The sequence below is a fragment of the Pollachius pollachius genome (assembly GCF_949987615.1).
Source record: "Pollachius pollachius genome assembly, chromosome: 19".
Lineage (NCBI taxonomy): Eukaryota > Metazoa > Chordata > Actinopteri > Gadiformes > Gadidae > Pollachius > Pollachius pollachius.
In genome coordinates, this window is record NC_136952.1 from 18,409,672 (window position 1) to 18,424,044 (window position 14,373).

The window sequence follows — 14,373 nt, forward strand, 5'->3', positions numbered from 1 at the left end:
TGATTTACCTTTCCGACTCGACAATATGTTTAGTCCTCTAAGCTATGTGTATCACTGTCTAAAGTGTGCCAGGCTATGTCCACAGAGGCCTTCTTATATTATTGATTATAAGAGTGGACTATTATTTAATCGGTTACTGCTGTTGTGGTCCACGTGCAGTATGCGTCAAAAGGTCAGACAAATGAATAACCCTTCACTGCCTATTGGTCTAGAAGAGAGTGCAAACCTCTAGAGAGAGTTATTTAGTGTCCGTGTTATTTGGCACATCCCGTGGTGCGGTCTGTGACCACGTCATCGGAGATCGGAGGATTGACATCGATAGTTGACGCTATGCAGGCTAAAGCCCTGTTAAAGTGAAGTCTGGACAGACTCCTCTGACACAGTGGCCTTTACCTGCGAGGACAGCTGTTGGCGCCATCTGCATTGGCTTTGAGAATGACATGAGGTCAAACGGCCTGCAATCAAAACAAAGCTCCACACATACCGTATTAGATAAATGCGATACATCACTTTTAAAAATATTAAAGATTGAATATATATAAAGATGTGTTATACATTTAAGGGTGGCAGGGGTGTAGATATCCAGAAAGTTTGAAAGGACACGTGCACTGACACTGGGCTCGATGCCGTCAGCAAGAGAAGAACCCAATAGCGTCCAAAGACCTCCAAATCATCCACTGTGATAGCCAGACCGCCATATCCCTGTTCAGAGAAATAATATTAATGATAATGATAATAATAATTATCATAATTATTATTAGCGTCCAAAGACCTCCAGATCATCCACTGGGATAGCCAGACCGCCAGATCCCTGTTCAGAGAAATAATATTAATGATAATAATAATTATTATTATTATAATTATTATTAGCGTCCAAAGACCTCCAGATTATCCACTGTGATAGCCAGACCGCCAGATCCCTGTTTAGAGAAAGCACCCAAACACATCGCTCCTCTGCTCCTTTCTGCAAACACTGCTCAAACAAGTCCCTTCATGTTAAGAATAGCCATGCGGGGAAGGCTGGGCCCGCATGGTGCTTGTCCAGGACCCCCGACCCGACACGGAGCTCTGCACCAATGTGGTTAACAGTGCCCGTAAGAAATATAGGCTCCCTAGGGTTAGATCCTTATGTCAACAGAAGTTCCGAACCAACTGTTTCATACGATTGTACGTGTCTTTTATCATTTTCAAATGCAGGCGGTTGGCCTAACATCGGCTTTTACTTAGGTTAGCAGGAAGGTCCACTTCTCCCGGGAAGCAGAATCAAAAGAGGCCTTTGTCTTTCAGAGCCGCCATGTTGCTGAGCAAAGCAACCAGTGGGTCAGAGCCTGGCCGAGAAGGGGATCTGGATCAGAACCTCCATGTGAGGGGGACCACAGAGGGGCCAGACGTGAGTCCTTCACACACTTCATTGGGATTGATTTAGGTGTACAATAAGAATAAAGATAGTGGCTCATTTAACATGTTCTGGTTGAATCCACCCGCACATATCTTGATATATTCGACCCATTAGTCATGTTTGTGAAGCAGAATAGCTCTACAGAGCAGTCGATATCTGGCAGTTTGGGCTGAAGGTGTAAAGGGGCTGGGCTGCACACAGCCCCTCTCCTGCTGCTCTCCTGCTGCTCTCCTGCTGCTCTCCTGCTGCTCTCCTGCTGCTCTGCTGCTGCTCTCCTGCTGCTCTCCTGCTGCTCTCCTGCTGCTCTCCTGCTGCTCTCCTGCCCTGCTCTCCTGCTGCTCTCCTGCTGCTCTCCTGCTGCTCTCCTGCTGCTCTCCTGCTGCTCTCCTGCTGCTCTCCTGCTGCTCTCCTGCTGCTCTGCTAGCAGCTCCCCTCAGTGCCCTTAGTAGTTCCCCTAAGGGCCATTAGCAGCTCCCCTCAGTGCCCTTAGTAGTTCCCCTAAGGGCCATTAGCAGCTCCCCTCAGTGCCCTTAGTAGTTCCCCTAAGGGCCATTAGCAGCTCCCCTCAGTGCCCTTAGTAGTTCCCCTAAGGGCCATTAGCAGCTCCCCTCAGTGCCCTTAGTAGTTCCCCTAAGGGCCATTAGCAGCTCCCCTCAGTGCCCTTAGTAGTTCCCCTAAGGGCCATTAGCAGCTCCCCTCAGTGCCCTTAGTAGTTCCCCTAAGGGCCATTAGCAGTTCCCCTTAGTGCCGTTGGCAGATCCACTTAGTTCCATTAGCAGTTCCTCTTAGTGCCATTAGTAGTTACACTTAGTACCATTAGCAGTTCCCCTTAGTGCCATTAGTAGTTCCACTTAGTGCCATTAGTAGTTCCCCTTAGTGCCATTAGTAGTTCCACTTAGTGCCATTAGTAGTTCCACTTAGTGCCATTAGCAGTTCCCCTAAGGGTTGTTAGAAGTTCCACTTAGTGGGGGGGGGAGTAAACAAGGGCCTTTTTAGCGACTAATGAAGCGCAGCCATAGTTAAGTTGTGATTGAAGACACCTTTGAGCCAGATTCCAATCTCTACCTGCTCATGTATCTGAATTCACCTCACCTCGAACCATAGGCCCTTTATCAGCAGCCATTTTGGAATGCCATATCAGGGTAGGAAATGTGGAATCTATCTAATTAATTTTGGTCCTATTTAATATTGTGTTTCACACCTTAATGCACATCAATGGAACAAGGCCATTATAAAAGTTATAAATTAAACCTGTGTTTTCCCTGAAATAAATTGTCAAAATTGCTGCTGGAAAATTGTACCATTGAAGGGCTGGATTAAATCCCTGAACTATGGGTTCTTGATGTCAGGACCTCTCTCAGAGTGAGCTGAAACCAGAGATGAGGGTGACAGAGGCCACTCCCTCCTTCCCCAAACTTCACCAGTAATTTTCCACTGGCACTAGAAGTGAGGCAGTGGGTCAAGAAAGGAAAGCTCGGGGCCTCTGTCCTTCCCCTGCTGGGAGTCACTGTCATCTACTGTTACCGACCGTACACACATGGGCATGTCCAGGATAGACGATAGACAGCCTTTTGGGGCCTGGGTCCCTCTGGAGTGTTCTGGGTAGCAGAGAAACCCACCTGTGTATTTACCTTGTGTTTTCATATTTTATCGTGGGTAAGATTTGAGAGCTGTAAAGAGATCCGAATAAAAATACCATTACGAAGTTTACGTTTTAAGAACCTGTGATTGACAGGAAAGATGGATTCCCTGATTGGCCAGAAATTAGCTGGAGGCGGACTTAAACTAGTCAACTCAGAAAGGATATTCTCGCTTTCCTTCAGGATTTGCTGGCCGATGGCTATGGAATTTCCAACAATTGCACTAAAATAATCTTTCTTTAATCTTAACTACTGCCCATTAACTATTTATATTTCTTTGCATATTTTATCCTATTTGTTTTACTTTGATGTTTCTATCTTTGTAAAGCAGAGCATCTGTGACCATCACAATTGAATAAATTAATTCACAATAAAGCTTTGTGAATTTGAATCCCCTGCGTTGAGCAGGTCAGTGAGCTGGAGTACCTGGAGGAATCCTCCACCTCCTGCTCCACCTCCTGCTCCTCCTCTTGCTCCTCCTCTCCAGAAGCAGTGACAGGAGAGTCCTTCTGCCAGTGCGAGCTCCCGGCAGCCCCCAGCCACGGGGCCCCGCTACAGGGCCCCGCGGCAGACTGCCTCTGTGGGGAGGAGGACGACGGTGAGGACACTGCCAAACTACAGCCAACAGTTATAAATTATAATGATGTGAAATGATAGCATAATATTTTCCTAGTTCTTAGCATTAATAATGATGCTTAATGCTAACAGTATAATAATAGTTCATAGACCACTGCAGTATTATAATGATGCTAAATTATAACAGTATACGTTTTTATAGTGGTCTCTGTAGCCTAACTTAGATGCCTCCTTGCTCGTAAAAACACGTTATAGTACAACATACAACTATTATTCATGAACTTCAGTATATGGTACAGTACAGCTCACATGGGCTTCTAGCTCACCGATGTCACCAGCGCCCCATCAACACCGCCTGTCCTGTCCCCAGGCTTCAATTGGGTGTGGGGGGAGACTAGTAAGTCCACCGAGGTGTCCTTGAGCTGCGGCGGGAGGAAGGCCAGCTTCCACGCCGACTACAGCTGTGGCACGGCGGCTATCCGCGGTACCGAGGCCCTGGCCGAGGGCCAGCACTTCTGGGAAATCAAGATGACCTCCCCGGTGTATGGGACCGACATGGTGGGTACCGTCTGGATGCGAGTGAGGACTGCTTTCATGTTTAGCCTCACGATGTTCCTTAATTTTGTGTCTGATGTTGTCATCAATCCAAGAGGTTTTATTAATAACTGGGTAACCCCTGAAAGTATATGGCGCATAAAAGTTAAGGGCTGATGTACACAAATTATTCGACCAAAATTGGTCTTTAATATTAGCAAATTGAGGAGGGTAAGTAATGACTACTCATTAAAGATGCAAGATTCGGTTATACGTTTCTGGGTGATTGTAGCAATGTTATATATATATATACTCTTTATTTATATCTTCACAGTACTTAAATGTTTATGTGTATCTTAGTTGGTCTTGTTTAAGCAGTATGTCTATTAGGTCGTACATTTAGAACCAAGAAATGACAACGCAGTCAACTACCATGTATGTGGCCAATCAAATACTTTTTATGTGTACACGCACGTGGCCAATTAAATACTTTTAAAATGTATGTGTTCAAGTAGGCTGGCAAACTGCTGTCGTACAGCACAAAGTCTGAAGTCTGACAGCAGACAAGCTCCTATGTGGTTGAACTGGGCGTTTCACATCCTTTTCCTTCATATTTGTTAAGATGAATCGTGTTGCTGGAGGAGATCTGTAAGCGTGCCATTGGCAAACACAAAATCAACACAGTGTAGACTGAAACCGAGAAATACCGTTCCACTTACGAAAGCTTCACTTTAATATCCGTAAACAGAAACAAGGCGGAAATAATCCCCTTCAGTTTCTTCTTTCCGGACCAAACTCTGTGCTGGCTCTCCCAAGGGACCAGAAATCCTGCTATAAAACAGTAGGACTGCTGGATAAGAAGTTCTGCTATAACGTGGAAGGAATACTGCATCTGAGGAGCTGCTATAACATAGTGCGACTGCTGGATCAGAAGTTCTGCTCTTACATAGTGGGACTGCTGGATCAGAATTATGTATACCAGTTGAGAAACACTGGTATAAATAATTCATAGAGCAGGTGTTTTATGCTGCTATGTAGGATATCTCTCACTGTTTAATGTGTTTGGTGATCACTGGTTTAACCTGCAAAACAGGTGTGTAGCCTCACCCAGCCACAGAGTCGAATAGAACTGGCTCAGGCCAGGTGAGGCTGCTTAAACCAGCAATCAACCCTCCACAGTTTACTTTCGGTAAATCTGCTCTGATGACATACCAAGGCCATTTTACTATATCAAGCTCACCATTTGTGCAAAGAATGGAAGACTCCTCGTTCTCCAAATTTAGCCTGTATTGCCCCTGCTGGTTGATACCTGCATGTAGCTCAGTGGTAGAACGCTGGGCAAGCCATGTTGGGCAGGAGGTCTACTGTTTAATTTTTTTTTGTATGCAGGACCCCGTTAGCATTGCTCTAACCAGACTATGTATTTTGATTTGTTATTGTTCCAACTCACCCAGGTGGGAACCTCCTAGGAGAGGTGATGGAAGCAGTGGTCTATGTTTGTGGAACAGGACACTCTCTTTCACCAAATTAAGTTTGAATGCCGATGGTATGTTTAGGGGAAATGTGTGGGAACAAGCCCATACCTTTCTGCTTTTGTATGGTGGCCTTTTCCTGACTCCAGTCATGTTTGTGTGACCTGGTTCAGATGGTTGGTGTCGGAACGTCTGAGGTGAACCTGGACAAGTTCAAGTACAGTTTCTGCAGCCTGTTGGGCAACGACGAAGAAAGCTGGGGACTGTCCTACACAGGTAAACAGGGTTCACAGTTCAGTTTGTATTAGAGCTGTCATGTTTTTGAAGAACTAGTTGTAGAACTCGGGTGTTCCTGTTTTTGTTGGATCGCTTCCCTTGTGGAGCATGTTATATTGTCTCAAACGCTCATATTGCAGACTAACGAGTTTGCTCTCTGTCTTTCTGATGTTTGCTATTTTTTTAACACATTTCTTGCGTTTTTTTAAGTGGTCTTTCAATAAAGTCGGACTTGAATAAGGTTTGTTTTGCTGTTGTTGTACCTTTTTAAGGTCTGCTGCAGCACGGTGGGACCAAGGAGATGTTCTCCCCCAGGTTCGGCCAGGGCTCCATTATCGGGGTACACCTGGACACCTGGCACGGAACCCTCACCTTCTACAAGAACCGGCACTACATAGGTGAGCTTCTGCCACCTATCACATCACATGACATCACCCACATCACATTCAGCTGAGCTTTAGCCTAAGAACCGGCGGTGCACAGCTGAGCTCCTGCCACCGTCACATCTCTTAAAGGGGACATATTATACCACCAGGTGTGAGTGTGATTAGCCTTACAAGCCATTTCGAAAATCCGCCTCATATGACATCACTAGTGGGCGTGTCCACCTAGATCGGTGCTGGATAGATCAGTCTACCAGCCTACCCAGTGAACTGAAGTAAAGGTTGCTCATCTATCCAGCATAGATCTAGGTGGACACGCCCACTAGTGATGCCATATGGGGCAGATTTTCGAAATGGCTTGCAAGGCTAATCACACTCACACCTGGTGGTATAATATGTCCCCTTTAAGATCCAGCTGGCGCTTTATAGAAAGCAAAGCACAATAAGTGCATTCAACAGGACAGGAATTGCAAGAATCATTTCAGTACATACAATTAATCAAATCAGGCCGCACTTTTCCTTCTCGGCCGTCTACAGTATTCATTTTTACTGCGTCACGTCTAAAGGTTTTTTTGTCTGAGGCACAGTAAAGAAATAAGAATCTGAACTGAAACCTTTATCAGTGTCTCCAGCCGGGACCTCTGGAACTATTGGTTTAAGGAGGCTTCTCGCTTTGGATTTCTTGTCATGGTTTCTTCCATCATCTGTTCCTGATCACTTTTGATGTTTGCCTTTTGTGTGTGAAACATTTGACGTTGACATTGGTTGAAACCTTCTATATTAAAACTTATCTCCTCTCCTGATTGATGTGGTTGTTGTTTGATGGTTTGTATCTGCCCTGCATCTCATCCTCCATACAGTGTTGCTCTATTGTTGTATTATATTATATTAAACAGGTTTTTTTTAACATATGCCTGTGGTGAACTCTAGTTCTGCAAAAACATTTGGGGGGCAAACTGCGGACCAATGAGGTCAATTGTCAGACTTCTCCACAGAAAAGGAGTTGATGTTGCACAAAGACATCAACTCGCATCTGAAGCTACTACTCTCCTACATTATAAGATGACCAAAACCCTTTTTAATGACAAAAATGTTACGACGATGTCACTGGCAAAATGGCACAAGCCCTTCCATCTCCTCTTCACCACATCCCCTCCTCCTCCCCCCAGGTGTGGCCACCACCCGTCTGCAGAACAAGGCCTTCTACCCCATGGTCTGCTCCACAGCCGCCAAGAGCAGCATGAAGGTGATCCGAGCACGGCACTCCCTCACCTCCCTGCAGTACCTCTGCTGCGCCCGCCTTCGCAAGCAGATGCCCCGCTGCCCCGACGTGCTGCGGGCTCTGGACCTCCCGCGGGGCCTCTTCCGTCTCCTCCAGTCCCAGCTGGGTTGGGTCTTCGACCTCCCCCAGGGACCGGATCAGCCACCCAGAGACGTGGTGGTCAACGACTCCACCCAGGACACGATAAGCCCCCCGATCCTCTGGCAGCCCAGTGTCCACCCAGAGTGCCTCTCCCTCCCCCAGCCCGCTCGACGACACACCGCCCTGCCAGGCGTGTCCCCAGGGGTACCTTGACACCCGGGGGACCTGCGTCTGCCCTCCCCTCGCCCCCCAGCAGTGACTCCTCTGAGCCTGGGGACTACCAGAGCAAGCAGGGCCGCAGGACTGGAGCCCGCCAACACCCTTCCCTCGCTCTCCCCAAACGGCCGCTGGCAGTATACCAGGGGCCCCGGGGAGCCAAGCATAGCTTTCGTCAGATTTCTATAATTTGCCCGAAGTAAAGTCATACTTTAATACACTAGCAGCCACAAGCACACCTATGGAGTTTCATTATGTCATTGTTTATCTGAATGATAATCGTCCCCTGTATCTATACACGTTTGTGTTTTGGGATGCCGATTTGGATTTGTGTTCATATCATATTGTGATAAAATAAAACACATCTACCGTTCTAACTTGGAGGTCAGCAGAAAATATACTTTAATGCTGTTAGGACAGTTGGCCTTTTCAGTAACTACGCTGGCTTATTGGCCTCTGCTACTGTGGAAAAGTATGGAACAAAGAGCCGACATTTAGCCAATACACGCATGGCTTCGTATCCATATCATCTTGTTTGCCCATCAAAGACATTTGTGAATGAAGGAGAAACAGCAAGTGTAGAAGTGCAACACTATGAAGGCTCAGGTCTACAACAGCATCACCTGTGGTGAAACGGCTGTTTCACCAAACGTTAAATGCCAAGATTGATTTTAGCTTAACTTAAAAAAAAAACAAGCTTACACAAACGATTGTTTTTTTGTTCAAATTTCTATTACCTACACAAATGGATCGGCTTCCACGAAGTCTGGTTCTGTGTAATGGATTCTGTAGATATTAGAATTTTTTTTATGCAATCTACAATAGTTCAGGTATGAACAGCCATTGTGATTTTAATGCTTTGAAATGTGAATGAATGTATATTTTCTTACTTTGTACTGAGGAAACTCATAAAATTAAACATTACCAATTTCTGCACAACCTGAATGATTGATTTCTTCAAATTCATATGAATGCATGTCCATTAATCCTCACAATTAAAAGAAAATCAAAAACGGAACAGTTAATTTTTTATATTATAAACATCTATGTGTATAATGCATGTACAAAATATAAACTCATCCCATCACCCTGAAGGTGTAATAAAGTGCTTTCAGGTTGATGTTATTCAGCATGATAGCTCAGGTCATCAAGAACAATTACATTAGCTAAATCGTTAGCTAGCTTCCAAACACTAGCAATCGTGTAGATTAGATATTGGCTAGCTTTGAAACATTGGTCCTTATGTAGATAAGAGGTTATATAGATTCAAAATATTAGCTAGTTCGAAATATAACATATCTTATAGACATAAGCTAGCCCATAAACATTAGCTAGATTGTAAATGTTAGCTTGTTTTGGTAGCCGCCATCTTGTAGACCTTAGGTAGCTTGTAAACATTTGCAAACAAATGTCCTGAAGTTTTTGTTGACAAGGACTTCAAAGCGTTCATTCAGGCCAGAAGGAATCCGCCTAGTCCAGACCCATCTCCGGGTTTGGCTCCGAGAGACAGCGGTAGATTCTGGATGAGATATCGGGTCCAACTCTTCTTTCTTTTCCCTCGGAAGTCACGGAGAGTGGAGCCAGTAGCTTCCTCCGCTGCTCCTCTGATTCCAAACTCCCATAGGCCTTGATAACAGCAGGAGGATATATTAGACTTCAAACCCTTCAAACTCCCATAGGCCTTGATAACAGCAGGAGGATATATTAGACTTCAAACCCCCATAGGCCTTGATAACAGCAGGAGGATATATTAGACTTCAAACCCTTCAAACTCACATAGGCCTTGATAACAGCAGGAGGATATATTAGACTTCAAACCCTTCAAACTCCCATAGGCCTTGATAACAGCAGGAGGATATATTACACCACCTCAAACCCTTCAAACTCCCATAGGCCTTGATAACAGCAGGAGGATATATTAGACTTCAAACTCCTATAAGCCTTGATAACAGCAGGAGGATATATTAGACTTCAAACCCTTCAAACTCCCATAGGCCTTGATAACAGCAGGAGGATATATTAGACTTCAAACCCTTCAAACTCCCATAGGCCTTGATAACAGCAGGAGGATATATTAGACTTCAAACCCTTCAAACTCCCATAGGCCTTGATAACAGCAGGAGGATATATTAGACTTCAAACCCTTCAAACTCCCATAGGCCTTGATAACAGCAGGAGGATATATTAGACTTCAAACCCTTCAAACTCCCATAGGCCTTGATAACAGCAGGAGGATATATTACACCACCTCAAACCCTTCAAACTCCCATAGGCCTTGATAACAGCAGGAGGATATATTAGACTTCAAACTCCCATAAGCCTTGATAACAGCAGGAGGATATATTAGACTTCAAACCCTTCAAACTCCCATAGGCCTTGATAACAGCAGGAGGATATATTAGACTTCAAACCCTTCAAACTCCCATAGGCCTTGATAACAGCAGGAGGATATATTACACCTCAAACCCTTCATCTCCCATAGGCCTTGATAACAGCAGGAGGATATATTACACCTCAAACCCTTCAAACTCCCATAGGCCTTAATAACAGCAGGAGGATATATTACACCACCTCAAACCCTTCAAACTCCCATAGGCCTTGATAACAGCAGGAGGATATATTACACCACCTCAAACCCTTCAAACTCCCATAGGCCTTGATAACAGCAGGAGGATATATTACACCACCTCAAACCCTTCAAACTCCCATAGGCCTTGATAACAGCAGGAGGATATATTACACCTCAAACCCTTCAAGTTCATAACTATACAAACTGTCTGAATGTTGGTCTTTTATCACCTGTACCAGGGCTTGTTTTAGATATTTCATTGTCTTATTTTTTATGAATTACGTTTTGCAGAGCTAATTTACATACAGACATTCCAAATTATTCGTAGCACTAAGTGGGGCGCCATGCAGACTAAGACATTGATATTACTGGCAGGTGCAAACGATGTCTGTGTGTGTGGATAAAGACGCCCTGCATGAACAACGCGGAAGGTTTGCAACAGTTCAACACCCAGAAATTAGGTCAGACGACAAAAGCCGGTTGGGAGCCATCTCTTCAAGGATTCTGAACGAGATTCTACCTGCAGCAGGAGATGGGGGGAGGGGTAGGAAGCCGTCACAGCTGTCGCCACGGCAACGCTGACCCGATTGAGCTGCTGCAGCTGCCGGTTCCACACCTGGCGCAGCCCAGAGCCGTCCTTCTTCACCCGCACCCCGCTGGCCCATGGCCCGTCCGCGCAGAACGGGAGGCCGCCTTGCTCAGCCAGTTGCCTGAGAGGAGACAGATGAGGCATAACAGGCCGCAGCTTTGGGCCGCCTGGTGGCCTTGAAACTCTGTATCCACACAGCGTTTTGAACTCCATCAAGACATGACCCTCATATCGATGTCCAAACGCTATATACAGTATATATATACAGTACCCCCACTCAATTATATTGCTTGTGGCTTTTCAACCTTTTAGATTATTATTTAAATCCAAAATATATAAAATATCTATAGCTTATAAGCCATCAGTCAAAGTGTCATCAAAGTGGGGTCCCGCCCTCAAGGTGGACCTGAAGACGCATGACCCGATGGAAATGGCATGTTACCATGAGAGCAGCACCAGGTGTGTTTTACCTGGAAGGTCGTTTGGACAAGGCTTTCGTGACGCCCACCAGGTGGTCTGTGACGGCCTGCCAGTCGCGGAAGAAGGAGAGGGAGACGTTCTTGTAGAGCTGGAGGTACACCATCACCTACGAACACAGACACCGGTACTGCAGGCTGGTATCACAGCTAGGAGGGGATGTTTGGGGTTCTATACACTAAAGGAAACCAACCGCAAAACCATTCAAGAAAAGAAAAAAGCTCAGACTACTAAATCCATTGATGATCCAATGATTATGAACAAATGAACGTTTTAGTTTTCAAACTGAACCCACCTCCTCCATGTCCAGATCCTCCATGCCGATCTGGGCCTGAAGGCTGGGGGCGCCCCAGGCTGAAGCACTAGAAGACATAATGCCCTCTTAGTTAGATTGAGTTTCTAACAGAATTATAAAGTAAAGAAGGCGTTGGTTAAACCAAAGGTTTGGTCCTGCAGGCGAGACTATGACTGTCACTTTACAAGCTTCACCATGGAGTTAATAATATTAACAAGCTACTTAAGAGAACCTGTTCATCTGTGATCCAATAACCAACATGGTGACCACTTTGTTGGCGTTTCCATTCAGAAACTCCAGCATCCCAGCGAGGAGAGACCGCCGGGAAGGACCTTCATCGCTCCGGAGAACCTGAAAGAAAAAAGACCCCCCAAACCACTAAAACACCACCACCTCACCATAGCAAAAGCTTTAGGGTTTAAATGTCTGAAATGTTTTCACAAAGCTTCACCTCTTTGACACTGATCACCACGTCAATGAAGTAGGCCAAATCCAGAACCCAGCTCACTTGATCCTCTTCCACCGAACCACAACCGTCCTCTCCGGGCTGAAAGTAGAAACGTTACCCTAATAAATAATCTCTACCAAGAAAATTACTTCTAAATCGTGTACCACGATCCACACATTTTGTGCTTTGCAACATTATAGCCACAGAAAGATTTCATCCCCCACCAATACATATCTCCAGCCCTGAGACCCACCTGGGCCAGCTCCCGGGTCCAGCAGATAGTCTGGGGAAGGGATTGGCCGTCGATCACATACCTCCAGCCTGAGGTCGAGAGGCGGTCCAACAAGACGTCTGAGCCATTGTGCTGTAAAACCGCTAGAGGGGAAGAGAGACAGGTTACAGCCCTGATCCAACCTGGTGGGGACGTTTTGAGTGAGGCGCAGAGATAAAGCTTAACTTTCATCTTTAGAAAGAGGCACATTGATTAACTTATGTTTCAATAATACATCATGTTTCAGTGGCTTACTTATGCATTGGGTTTAGAGCCGATTATTTCAGCTTTCTCAATGCTTTTAATATTCCATGACGTTATTTTTGATAACAATGTTGATACATTTTAGATTTTTCGGATGCACGGCTATTTCGCATGTGCTTAAAACAACTGAATGTTTTGAACCACTGAATGTAGGCCGATTTTAGCATGTCTAAACCACAGCTAATGCCAGGGAAATGTGTGGAAACTGCTCCAACGCTCAGAGAAGGACTTCGAAGGTAGGAAAGAGGGTGATATTTTTTGAAACCAAAGTGAATAGGCGATGAAGATCTGTCACGCTCCATCATCCTTGGATGACGACACAATTCAGTTGAATTTTTTTTTTTTCATTTTTGAACATTTATTTCAGAATTACATGGAAAACATATTAGAATGCTAATCTGAAGTTGTTAAACTCCACTTTGCAAGCCAGACGGCATGTTAAGTGTTCTGATATTCTATCTTAATAAATGTGTATTCTGGTTAGCACGTCATTGGTGCATACCACATGACCTTCTTTGTCTTTTGCTTTCAAGATTTATGCACTGGAATGAAATGCAGATTCCGTTTTTTGCCCATCATATAAAACCCTAAACCTCAAAGCAATAAAAGGTCTCCCTGATTAGTAAGAACTTTGGCCTATCTTAAATCCTCCAAATGCTTTCCCAGGTCCTAATTTGGTTTCAGTCCCAACATGGGGGTGAGGATTATTTTTGGGCCAGTCCCAACAATTCCATAATCTAACAAAATATGTCCACATTGAATTTCATTTTCATAATCAATATTAATAATTCATAACCACATATTTTATCGGCGTCTAGTTGTCCAATGTTCCAATGTTGAAATAAAAATGTTAATGTCTCCCCTTTCAATTTCAGTGGGGGAAATTAATGGAAAATATAAAGCCTATCAACTCACTCTCCGGCCCCCCATTGTTTACCTGGATCTATGCATATAGTCAGGCCTTTGAGACAGTTCTCTGGCCTCAAACTTCTCATGTGCTCTGCCAGTTTCTTCCTTTCCTGCTGCTCTCGTTTCCTCTCCTCCTTCTCTATGGCTCTCGCTGCTCTCTGATCATCTCTAGCATCTCTCTTCTGCTTTGCTTTAAGCTGCTCTGCTTCAGTGTGATCTCTCGAGCGTCGCTTTCGGTCGGGACAGGGGCTCTTAGACCCGGGTCCCAGCCTAGGACTGGGGCTCTTAGACCTGGGTACCCGCGGAGGAGACAGATTATGATCTTGACTTGGTTCATCTGTGGATGCCAAGGCAGGTGATGTTGTGTCGTCGCTGCATTGGGTGTCAACGTTTTCTACTATGACGGCCGCTGATTCCGTCTTGGTTTCACTGTCACATTCGTCCTCGGATTCGGATATTTCCCATGTTGTAGCTCTGAGTGCCGCGGACATTGCACCATCTCGTTCGTATGCTGGAACGAATTGGTGGCTTTTTATTTCCGGCTTCTTCTGGCGCTCCGCCCCACGCGTCACGGGCCCCGCCCCACACCGTCACTGGCCTCGCCCCATAAATGTAATTAGATGTCCCCCCCCATAGCCTACTGTCTATAAATAACTCTTTTCTTAAAGGCGCATGTGAGCAAAATACGACTT

At 45.2% G+C, this 14,373-nt stretch overlaps 2 protein-coding genes across 2 annotated transcripts; one reads left to right on the forward strand and one right to left on the reverse strand.

Moving 5' to 3' along the window:
• Positions 1-1,288: 1,288 nt before the first annotated feature.
• On the forward strand, positions 1,289-8,062 carry spsb3b (splA/ryanodine receptor domain and SOCS box containing 3b; the record flags this gene model as incomplete). The annotated part of the gene is given in 8 exon segments (XM_079756857.1): positions 1,289-1,390; positions 3,448-3,637; positions 3,986-4,173; positions 5,795-5,897; positions 6,170-6,295; positions 7,450-7,748; positions 7,750-7,881; positions 7,883-8,062. Coding segments are annotated over 8 exon segments (1,314 nt in total). The 5' UTR covers positions 1,289-1,294.
• A 699-nt stretch (positions 8,063-8,761) lies between these two features.
• eme2 (essential meiotic structure-specific endonuclease subunit 2) lies at positions 8,762-14,196 on the reverse strand. Its single transcript, XM_079756878.1, has 8 exons — positions 13,710-14,196; positions 12,491-12,612; positions 12,241-12,336; positions 12,022-12,140; positions 11,790-11,856; positions 11,488-11,603; positions 10,949-11,138; positions 8,762-9,485 (listed from the first exon to the last, which is right to left on the reverse strand). The coding sequence occupies exons 1-8, from the start codon at positions 14,170-14,172 to the stop codon at positions 9,330-9,332; spliced, it is 1,329 nt and encodes a 442-aa protein (XP_079613004.1). The 5' UTR covers positions 14,173-14,196; the 3' UTR covers positions 8,762-9,329.
• Positions 14,197-14,373: the final 177 nt, after the last annotated feature.